General features: G+C 41.3%; 1 protein-coding gene across 1 annotated transcript; it reads right to left on the bottom strand.

Moving 5' to 3' along the window:
• Positions 1-11209: 11209 nt before the first annotated feature.
• LOC125381408 (iduronate 2-sulfatase-like) lies at positions 11210-12373 on the bottom strand. The gene has a single exon (XM_048397927.1). The coding sequence runs from the start codon at positions 12371-12373 to the stop codon at positions 11210-11212; it is 1164 nt and encodes a 387-aa protein (XP_048253884.1).
• Between the last annotated feature and the right edge of the window lie 315 nt (positions 12374-12688).

Consider the following 12688-nt stretch of genomic DNA (forward strand, 5'->3'; position numbering starts at 1 on the left):
TGTAAATAATCGAGTCGGAACCAGACAATCCAGTGATTGACAGCATGAGCATCGATCCACGTAATTGGAATACGATGTCTGACCACCCGATCCCATTAGTCGCCTCTTACGACAAGCATAGACGCCTTTTACGGCAAGAATGGGTTGCTGAAGATTTGTTTCTACCCCGGATCTTCACAGGATATTTGTTCAGCTACTGCTTCAGAAAACGCAAGTTAGAAACACAATTGTCTTCAGAGCACACATATATTGTAACGCGTCGATCCCCTAATTAAAATAATATGTTAACCCATAAATCTGTTCATAAAAGAATTTAGTGTGAAACCAACAAAACAACAAAAAGTGGTATTATACAATCAACAAATGTATTACAAATTAACTAGGTTTACAAAGGGCACAACTGCACAGCAATTACACTGGCAGTACACAATTAGTGATAGTACAATATTTAATAACAGTATAAAATATGATGGCAGTGGTCAACATCAAATAATACATGATAGCAAAAGTCAGTGATAATTGTATATTCACCCAGCGGTGGTCAAGCTTCCAGGACAGGCCAAGGCAGGGAATCCGGGGTGATGAGTGATCTTCACACGAAAGCTGGCCTTGATTTAATGAAAAGTGTGAGGGATCTCAGAGGCATGTTCTCTTGTCCCATTACATACAGTCTAACTAACTTCTGGAAATTTCTACACAGTGCCATCAACAGTCCAGCGGCACTAGGCCATTACAGAATATTCTACATCAGTCCACGGTATTCCGGAAGTTTACATGTGACACTGGCATATAAATATAGTAACTTCCTCAAAAAGGCTAACATTAAACAGTTCTACATTCCTGACAACTAATCACCGTCCAAACACAATGCAAGGAACGTAAACCGAGTCCCAACAGAAACAATGTAGCACAATGACAATCATTGTTCAACAATAAAAATAACACTGCAATATAACAATATATTTTCAGTTTGAACGTCACAGTTCTTGAATGAGACTGGTATTGGTAAAGTCTATCAAAGTCAGCTGGAAACCTCAGAATAACAAGTTACCATGGTAGCATGTGTATTTTACCGTTATAATCTTCATTTTGAAACTGAACCAGAAACGTAGGTCATTGTAGTAGCAAGTAATATATTTCCTTAATAGCATGTTACACTTTTAACCATAACTCATTTTCGTCTTAACCACACGCAGAAACCGAAATAAATCACTTGTGTGTGGTTTTAACAATACTTTTTCTGTTCAACTATCGACGGTTAACTCGTCAGATGTTTTTTTCCGACTACTGACGAGTTGACGTCGGGCCAAGACGTGTGATAATTCGACATTCTACAGTAGGGGGCGCTATCAGTGCACGTGTAATTTGAGTTGGCAGTCGATTTTATCAGTTTTTGGCTACTGAAGCTGAATTCAGCATCCTTCTCAAGGCCAAGTAACCTAAACAACTTAAAATACATGATGCATACATTCCAGGACGACGTACCTGCAGACAGGTGTTAGTTACTGTGTGTTTATGGTGGCAGGTGATATGTCAAAGTCAATCTGGTGAAGTATGAACCTGGCGCGAACGATTTCATGCAGAGTTATATTCTTTAAAAAAAACCCGGCTCCACTGGTTGCCCTTTGACTTGTCATTTTAAGTGCTCGATTATTCAGATGATATTTGTCATCTTATATTGGTAGTTCGTTTATGATTTCAAAGATTTAGACAAATGATATGGGAAATGTGTGAGTGAGATGGTTACATCATTTCGAAGGATGCTTCAGATATATATAGGAGGAAGTTTTTATTACATTTCGGACGCAAATATCAATAATAATGGTTGACAATCTCAGTAAAATCATAGCTTAGTGCTCGCTATCCCTATACATAGATATGAGTACATCCCATCACAGGTCACGTCACAGGACTTTTCATCCTACCAATTAGAGCTTCGGATACGAGGTCACGACAGTGAAAGTCTGAACGTGTTTTCAAATCACGCAACCTCGAAAAGGTTAACACGAGGTATTCCGGACGACAGTTACGGGCTGTACGAATGATTCGTCCTCGTCTATCTCTGGCTTCAATATGTTAAATATTTGGAAAGGTATATAGACTTGCCATGGCCGATAGGAGGACCTGCCAAGTTTTCCAAATTTGAATCGAGAACTGTGTCAAAATATTTTTCAAAGAGTAGTCTGGCATTGAAGTCGCCAGTTTGAATCTAGTGTCCTACAGCTCGAGTCTGACAACCGGTTCCATTAAACCGCCGCGTACGACAAAAGCTCTGAAAAGAGGATCACTCGATTCTTTGATATTACTATTGTTAATCTGTCGGATGTTTTTCAGCCAGTTTTTGAGTTACTGTAGTATAGGTTGCTGGGGACCAATTCTAACCAGGATTCCCGAATAGTTTTAAGCTATAAGATGCATCGATAACTTTCTTATTGTTAAAGCGGCGTTATATCCAATTCATTGTCGAAAATAGTGAGAGATTATATTTTTATGTAAATAACGTTTGTTGCATATTTTATCGTTATGTGCAATTTATTTCAGCAAATATGAGTGAATAGTGTAAATTCTTCAATGGTACATAAACATGTCATGCTTCCTTCATGAGCATGACTTGCGGGTGGACGGGTAATCTGGGAAGAGTGCTCATGATGCAGGGTTTGAATAGGTCTTCAGCAACCCATGCTTGTCGTAAAAGGCGACTATGCTTGTCGTAAAAGGCGACTATGCTTGTCGTAAAAGGCGACTAACGGGATCGGGATGGTCAGACTCGCTGACTTGGTTGATGCATGTCATCGATCCCAATTGCGTGGATCGATGCGCATGATATTAATCACTGGATTGTCTGGTCCAGACTCGATTATTTACATATGTAGCTGGCATATTGCTGAGTGCGGCGTTAAACAACAAACCAAACCAACCAACTGGGTTTGAATTTCATGTACGCCCTCATTGTGAGTGGTGTTCTTGTTATAAGGTTAAAATGCTTACAATACTTGTTGTCTGTCTGGCGCTCGGCATTAAGGGGCTAAAACAAGGACTGGTCGGCTCGGCGTCAGTATACTGTGTCTGAGTGGGGTATTTATGTAAAACTGTGGCATGGTATCACAGTGAGCTAGCACTATAAATCGGCATCAGTCCGGACTAGTACAAACGCACACACGTACATGCACGTCGCTATATACGTGCAATAATCTTGGACGCGACGTTAAACCCCATGTCACCCAACCCCTAAGTCTATGATGGACGTAGCTGATGTCTTTCACAAGATCAGGCATCTTTGGAGATAGAAAGTGCGAAGAGGTTTGTCGAGGATGGCCAGGATATCAGTCCCCATGCCTGTGGTTGTAGACCTTTGCGACCTGGGGTTCAATAGGCAAGTCTTATAATTATGGACGCCCGTCCTTTATAGGGACAACTTGTTCTTATCGTTTGTATAATCAAGAAATTATAATGCTTGCCTTATAGACTTTTTCAGGTCTACATTGTACACAGCTATTATACTTAGCTGTATCCTCGCTTGCTACAGTTTATCGAATGTAGTCTCACCATCTTTGGCTCCATCTGTGAATATTGATGTATAAGTATTATATATGCTTCTTAACTGATTATATTCTTGTTGAGACTGGAACGGTTCAGTTTCTGATTTCGTTAGTGGTGTGAAAGTCAAGTCCACCTGTGACTTTATCTATTGCAAATTGGATAAGACAGCAAGCAGAAAGATATAATCAAGTTCAATATTAGCACCAGAAAATAAAACTTTAATTCTTATTCAAAGAGATGGAAAAGAGAGGACTTCACATTATAAATACCCTCACAAGGTGGACTAAACACACAGTTGTATGCTGTGTTGGACTCATTTGAATATAATCTAATTTTGAGATATATTACAAAGATAGTTTAATGCGTCGTTGTTTAAGAGGCGGTTCATCAGGTTCAATGCAGAGTCTGTCATTAGGTGTTCCAGGTCTTGGACCTCGATGATATACTGGATCAAGTAACCTAAGGTATCGTTTGCAAGCACGACCATGATTGGGCCATAATCGAGTACAGAACGGATAAGTGATCTTCACAAGCGAAGGAGGGTCGCCTCACTTGGAATTAGAAACAACTTTTAATACATCCATTGCCTTCAGACATTTGCCTTGTAGACACCGTACGGGAATATTAGGTTATCTTAACACTGTAAAACACGTTCCAATGTATCAGTCATCACCAACAATAATCAGCTGCTAATTACGCCGAAACAGTCATCCCCACTAGACCAAATGCATCATATTTCAGCCATATGATGGAATCAGCTGTGATAATCGCATAGCTCCCAGGGTCAATGTGCCCGCAATGGCCACAATCTGGAAACGAGGCTCTGATCTTGATAAGTCCGCGGGATAAAAGACGCCCATACCTGCTGTTCTCAACTCTGATATTTGCTGCGTACGTGCCACACATTAGTGTGTCGTTGTAAACATATCCGTTTCTAGGAAGAGGATATAAACACTACGTACGAAATTAGGAGTACTGTGTCGATGTTACACTGACTTTGTCTGGCGTCAGTTCACTTTGGATGGGTCTGTTTGTAGTTTAACGCCGCATTCAGCAATATTTCAACTATATGGAGGCGGTATGTAAATAGTTTGGACCATATGGACAAATCAGTAATTGACAACATGAGCATCGGTGCACGCAATTGGGACACGTGGCACGCAACGATCAGGTCACTGAGCCTCTTATGACATGCGCAGATTGATTGAGGACCTATATTCTCAGCTGGGATCCCAACGGGTCCCAACGGGTTAAGATAACATTTATGAATAACAAATAATGCTTCTGATTACAGCGCAGCACTTTCAAAGTGTTTACCTTGACACATTTCTGCAAAAGACATATCTATATAATCATAAGATTTTAGACATTCATCGATTGACAGAAGTGACACGTCGACTGGCAGTTACCCGACTCGTTCTGGATTTTCATTTGTTCCGTGGGTAGCCAAGTGGTTAAAGCGTTCGCTCGACACGCCGAAGATCCGCGTTCGAATCCCATTATGTGTGAAGCCAATTTCTGGTGTTCCCCGCCGTGATATTGCTGGAATATTGCTTAAAGCGGCGTAAAACCACACTCACTCATTTGTTCCGTCGGTCGCCTGCTTCAGATATTCTCGCCGTTTGATTCTCGTTCAGCGAACACTGTACTCTCTTTCCCCGAACACATTCGTCGCTGACTTCTTGTTTAGTTCCAATTCCAAAGAATTTATAACATAAGTGAATAAATGATCAAGTTAATTGCAGTCAACCACGACGTATTGTTCAGTGAAATGCTGCACTCTGTAGGTTCGGAGTTATATCACGACCATGTTGCACGTGAGGCACGAGAATCTCGTGCATTCTATAAATACAAAGCCGCACCCGCAGGCAGAGAAATAGATAACATGTCACATGACTAAGACATGGATAGTGTTGTTCCTGCCTCTACACCATTAAATACACAATTGATGGCAAAATGGCACTGATATATCCGAAACGAACTAAATCCAAATGATAGTTTATTGTGATCTTGCTTCCTTGGAAAAGCGAACACAACACTAGCGAATCCTTCTAAATATCAAACAGCCCCCACATTACTTCGTCCAACATTCAACAGCAAAATCACATTGTCTCGTAAATAATCGAGTCTGGATCAGACAATCCAGTGACTAATAATTTCAGTAACATCCCACCCCGCCCTTTGCACGTTTCACATCTTACAAAATCAAAATTTCAACAAAAAAAGGTCAGTGTCAATAATAATTCTCTGAATCGTCATTTTGTTACTCTGTCCCCGTGGGGACTCGGAAAGGATATTCACACTGACGTCCATTCATCCAAGTCCCAAAATATGCTCGTCCTAAGAAGCAACTATGCTTGTCGTGAGATGCGACTAACGGGATTGGGTGGTCAGGCTCGCTGATTTGGTTGAAGCATGTCATCGTTCGTAAAAGGCGACTAACGGGATCGGGTGATCGGGCTCGCTGACTTGGGTGATGCATGTCATCGATCCCATATTACGAGGATCGATGCTCATGACATCAATCCCTGGATTGTCTGGTCCAGATTCGATTATTTGCAGACCGCAGTCATACAGCTGGAATATTACTGAGTACCAAAAAGAAAGTCCCGCAAGCCTAAACCTGACCACCCGATTATCTTTAATCTTCAAGGCAACCAGCGAGTACTGGGGCTGCAATATCACGTTGGACTTTTACAGTCAGTTAACTCCCTTGCCTCGGGAAGATGATCAGTCACGTGTGTGTATATTTCATCGAAACTGAACAGTCAGTGAGGACTCCAGATCGGAAATATGCACTGGTACGGGTTTTGGAAAAAAGATGGCGGCCGCCTCGAAATGACCACCTTGTCATGTTTTCGATCTGGAATTCTCATAAAAAATCATTTTCGATGAAATAAAGTACACGTAGGATATGACCCCAATTTTCTTTCACAATTCCACGTCTTTTTAAAGAAAATAACAAAGGATATTTTAGAGTTGTTTACTGACTCACCATATCAAGTCCTATCAATTTGGAACAGTATAAAAACAATGAAGCTTATTTGTGATGCACTCAAATCAAACACAAATCTATGGGTTTTCTTGCTTATTATTACAACGTTTCACAGCTGAACATATAAACGTAAATGTTATTTTTTGGTCTTTACCGAAGGTTTGTTTTGCGGAATGTATGTGCATGTAGTTAGGTGTATTTTTTGCGGAATGCAAACATAGGCCAATTTGGCGAGAGCGCTTGAATTTAGCAATGTTCATGGCACCCGTGTGTGTGTGTGTGTGTGTGTGTGTGTGTGTGTGTTTGTGTGTGTGAGACACCCGTGAAGATCCGGTGTAGAATAGGTCTTCAGCAACCCATGCTTGCCGTAAAAGGTGACTCTGCTTGTCGTAAAATGCGACTAACGGGATCGGGTGGTCAGGCTCACTGACTTGGTTTGATGCATGTCATCGATCCCGATTGCGTGGATCGATGTTCATGATATTAATCACTGGATTGTCTGGTCCAGACTCGATTATTTACAGACCGCCGTCATATAGCTGGAATATTGCTGAGTGCGTCGTTAAACAACAAAGCAAAGTGTGTGTGTGTGTGTGTGTGTGTGTGAGACCCGAATTTGGAGTTACACACACCACCTTATGAGATCCTTGACCCAAGCCGTCTCTCCTCCGTTCGACACGCATATGCAAAGGCAATTGAAATGGCTAATCTCGTCAAAATGCTTCCACCACAATCACGTCAAATCCATTTTCGTAAAATGGAAATAGTATATGAGTGTGAGGTATTAATAAGAATGTAGCATAATTACGAATTAAGTGTTACTTATCTGTCGATAGGTAGAATAGGTCTTCAGGAACCCATGTCTGCCGTAACAGGATTAATTCCCCATATTAGTTTTGGTGACGTGAAATTGGTTTTATAGTACATGCTCGTGTATGTGCGTGTGCGTGTGCGTGTGCGTGTGCGTGTGCGTGTGCGTGTTTTGCTGCTGGTACAGGTCCAGGCGTATCTCGGTTTTATAGTGCTTACCCACTGAGATACCATACACAGAGAGAGAGGGAGAGAGAGAGAGAGAGAGAGAGAGAGAGAGAGAGAGAGACTCACCACTGACGCGATCCTAAAGCCTGTGAGAACAACATACAAATAAAGTACATGTTTCCAGCGGTCTAACTTGAAATTGAAAAGAGAGCGAAACGAGATACCCAGAAACTTTGATAGATTTTTCTTGGCCTCTTGCGTTGCTGTATAATACGTATGGAGAGACACGTGTTTTGTGGCAACTCCGCCTCATAGACAGTACATCGGAGGCCAATGCATTCGTTGGGTGTCGGGAGTTGTTGTACGGCTAACATAACATGAACGGTGCCACAACAGTCCATAGAGTATTCTGCAACCAAGGCGTGAAGAGTTGACTCCCTTAGCTGCTCAGAGCCAAGGCGGCACTCTGGGCTTCGTCCCATATCCCTGTGAATTATTCAACGTGGCATTACACTCCAAGACAGGATTACACCTTCACTGGAATGTTCAGGTGTAAGTACGTCCATACTTTGTACACGTGTTATGAGAATGTCAGGACTGCTTGGCGTGTTTCGATATACTTCACAACAAATTAATCACAAGCATATGCATCCTTTAGACCCTCTCACATTTGTTTGGCAGAATGAAAGTGTGCTGTTAAGTTCAAAACCTGCGAGGCAACATTCTCATCCGACCAAGTGCTGCTAATCTTCAAAAAATGGAAGTCGTGCTGTTACTGGGGTAGCCGCATATGTCCCGACTGTGATGACATGTTTATTGAGTATAGCTGAGATCATATACATTAGTGAGTTGTTATGATACATACTTAGTGTGTGATCTGTCATGACATACTTAGCAAGTGAGCTGTAGTGATAAACGAGTGACGTGTGATATACTTAGCGAGTGAGCTGTGATGATATGCTATGTGAGTGAGTTGTGATGGTACACTTCGCGATGGTGTCTATGTTATAAGTAAATCGATATCTATTCAAACTGAAATGTAAACAGAGACAAGCAAGGTGAATATACATGCATTACACACAATGGTGCAAGTACTGTTGACTTTATGATAGCTTCCCGTAGCCTCATTCCATGTATATCTGACTTTGAGTCAAATCACTTCCCAGTGTTTTGCAGGTTTAATTTTGCTCATAATGATTGCAGTAATGTACAAGTCAACAAGAACAATGATGATTCTCTGCTTAGTGAACTTGAAGTCAATCCCTGGTACAAATACCCATGGAAGGAAGATAATAAAGATGTCTTTAAATCCAAGTTTAAAGACTTGTATGACCTCCTCAAAGATGAAATTGAACAGATAATTTCAACAGATGTTAATACTGCACTCTGTCGACTTGTGAATGTCTACCAAGAAGCAGCATCTATAAACAAGAGACTTTACTGTATTCCTTCAACCCATAATAAATCTAGACAGATCAGTCAAGCACCTTGGTGGGACAGTGAACTTGAAAACTTAAAGGTGAGGTGAGGTGAAATGGGGTTCAACGTCGCGTCCAAGATTATTGCACTTATATAGCGACGTGCATGTACGTGTGTGTGTTTGTGTGGCAGCTTGTACTAGTCCGGACTGATGCCGATTTAAAGTGCTAGCTCACGGAGATACCATGCCGCGGTTTAACATGAATACCCCACTCAGACACAGTATACTGACTCCGAGCCGACCAGTCCTTATTTTAGCCCCTAAATGCCGAGCGCCAGACAGGGTAACAACAAGTACCATCTTTTAACGTCTTTTGGTATGACGCGGCCGGGGATCGAACCCCGCACCTTCCGCTCTCCGGGGATCAAGGGTAAACTGTTCAACATAATTTCATCAATGTATTCAAGCTTTTAATTCAACTTGAAGACTGCGGAGGAGAAGGTGTTTTTATATAACAAGATTTTAAAAATGTTTCTGCCATAATGTTTGCAGATTATGTTTCATCTGTATCATATTCAGCAGTTCAACTACAAAAGAAAATTGATGCTCTTCACTTGTTCTGTTTATGAACTGGTATGAAAGTCAATCTGAAGAAGACAAAAGTAATGGTATTTAGAAATGGTGGTCCCCTAAGAAGTTATGAAAAGTGGTCATATAATGGTGAAAGCATTGATGTTGTTCCTTTTACATATATTTAGGAAATATGTTCACCCCCAAACTTGTGTGGACCCAGGCTCAAACATGTTTAGCTGCTCAGAGTTCCAAAGCTGTGTTTGCCATAAATAGGTATCAGAAGAAACTTGGTGATATTCCATGCAAAGATTTATTCAAAAATATTGATAGTATTGTAACTCCTATCCTGTGCTATGGCTCTGAAATCTGGGGTGTTAATTACAGCAAAATCATTGAGGATATTCAAGTTAAGGTGTGCAAATCAGTTCTTAAAGTGTCAAGAAATACATGTAATGTGAGGGTGCTTGGTGAGTGTGGTAGAGCTCCTTTACAGCTTACATATATGACAAGAGCTGTGAAGTACTGGTGCAGGTTGATACAACTGAGCCCTGAGAGACTACCATATCAGTGTTACAAGATGCTAGCTGTTCTGGATGATTCAGGTCGCACCACCTGGGCCACACACATTAAAAATATTTTATTCAGATTTGGATTTGGATATGCATGGATAGCACAAGAAGTTGGGGATAAAATGTTTTTATTTCCATGTTTAAACAGAGACTATTTGGCAACTTACAGCAAGCATAGAGTGTAAATATGAACAGTTTATCTGACTCTTATTCCTATAAACATTTTAAATCGCTACTAAATGTTGAATATTACTTAAATTCAACACTTCCATCTCACTTAAAAATGATTTTATCACGCTTCAGATGCAGTTACTTTCCAATAGCAGTAAATACTTGAAGATACCATGCCACACCATATGAAGAAAGACTCTGCTCTCTCTGTCTATCTAAAAATGAGTACTTTATTAAAAATGAATATCATGTATTATTAATTTGTGAATCCTACAGCTCCCTTCGTAATGCACTTTTAGATAAATATATTACCTCTAACCTTCAGCATAACTTTATCTCTATTATTTCCTCAGATGCATATGATACCTTATATAAAATATCTATTTTTCTTACCAAAGCTCATCAACTTAGGGTAAATAGTAAATAATCCACTGCGAATAAGTATAAAAAAATATTTTTTTTAAATGTAAATAATGTTAATTTTCCCAGTTTGTAAATATGTCATTTTGCGCAGGCTTTATGTATTCCTGCATATGTATGTATTTTGGGCCAGTGGCCTTTTATTGAATAAATTGTCTGTCTGTCTGTCTTAAATGTAAATGGGAACAAAATGTTTGTTTGTTGATGTTTAACGCCGCACTCAGCAATATTCCAGCTATACGACGGCGGTCTGTAAATAATCGAGTCTGGACGAGATAATCCAGTGACACATCATGAGCATCGATCTACGCAATTGGGATACGATGACATGCATCAACCAAGTCAGCGAGCCTGACCACCCGATCCCGTTAGTCGCCTTTAACGACAAGCATAGTCGCCTTTTACGGCAAGCATGGGTTGTCCGAAGTCCCGTTCTACGGGGTCGGAAACAAAATGAATAAACTACATCTTCTTTGCATTATGATCATTTATATCTCAAGATGTTTTCAACAGTAAATGTGGTTACAGGTGGTGTTGGCGACCTCAGACACGTCTGTTGGGTAGAGCTCCTCTCCAGCCCAACTGCAGGTTCCTGGACAACTCGACCCTGACGTCTTTGTAAGCGGGATCATCTGCTCGATTCCAGTTCTCTTCTGGGTCTTTTGTATGATCATAGAGTTCAACTCCCTCTAGCTGGTCCCACATCGGTTTAAAGATGGGCGTGCCCGTGAAATTGATCCACTCTGTGTATCGATACATGTCTGTCCTCATGCTGTAACCCATAACTACGTCATTATCAAGTGGGTCACCTTTTCTGGGGTACTGAGAGAATGCGGCAGTTTTCCAAGCACCCAGTGTCGGGTTTGTCATAAGTGGCATCATGCTTGTACCCTCTGTGCAGAGACTGACATTCTGGGAGTCTGGTGGACACTGCTGAATTTTTGGAAGTCCTGCAGCCTCAACGAGGGTAGGGTATAGATCAACAAATTCTGTCAGTTTCTCAGTGACAACACCTTGATCAGTAACACCTGGGACATGAATCATCATAGGAGCATGGACAGCATCTTCAAAATTCGTCTCCTTCTGCCATTCAGCATGTTCCCCTAACTGCCACCCATGGTCACCCCAGAACGATATTATTGTATTATTAGTCAGGCCCAAGTTATCCAGTTCGTCAATGACCCTACCAAGTTCGTGATCCATATAGCTTATACAGCTGTAATAAGCTTGTCGCATCTCAAGAGTAATTGTTTTCGGAAAGGTAAAGTTGATGCTACCAACATGTGGCATCAAGTGGTAGGGTTCCATATCTTTATAACTAGTCAGATTAATGAAATCATGCCAAGCAATAGCAGGCATTCCTACTGGAGCATAATAATTTGGTGGTAGCCTCAGACTTTCCAGAGGATAGTAATCCAAAAAGCGTGCAGGGAAGTTCCAGGGAACATGGGGTTTACGGAACCCCACAGCCAGAAAGAAATTTTTCTCACCTGACTTAGCTTTGGGGGCCACCTCCTTTAGTGCCTGAATGGCATACTCAGCAAGAAGCTGATCCTGGAGTGGTCGCGCTTTAGCTCTTTCCTCTGAGACTGCTTCAATAAGAAGATCGTTAGGTTTGTAATCATCGATAGCTTGAGTGTACGGATCTGTCCATGAAACAGGATCGTCATTTCCGGAGGATGGTCCTGGATGAAACACTTTCCCCATTCCGATGGTCCTATACCCGTTTTGTTTAAAATACTCTGGCAATGTAGTGAAATTACCTCCGTACTGACGGAAGTAAGGTCCGATGCGCCAAATGTGGCTTGTGTCAGGGCGCCTGCTGGTCAAGAGGGCCGTCCTGCTGGGACTGCATACAGCCACTGAGACATAAGCTCGCTTTAAGAGGAGGGATCTAGCAGCAAGCGCATCAATATTTGGTGTGTACATCGGTGGATGAACAGGAGATGGCATATCTGGTCCGTCGTAGGCACCAAGATTGGGTCTCAAATCATCTGAAACCAAAAACAAAATATTCTTCTT

The sequence above is a fragment of the Haliotis rufescens genome, unplaced genomic scaffold, assembly GCF_023055435.1.
Source record: "Haliotis rufescens isolate VD_foot unplaced genomic scaffold, xgHalRufe1.0.p SCAF_18, whole genome shotgun sequence".
Lineage (NCBI taxonomy): Eukaryota > Metazoa > Mollusca > Gastropoda > Lepetellida > Haliotidae > Haliotis > Haliotis rufescens.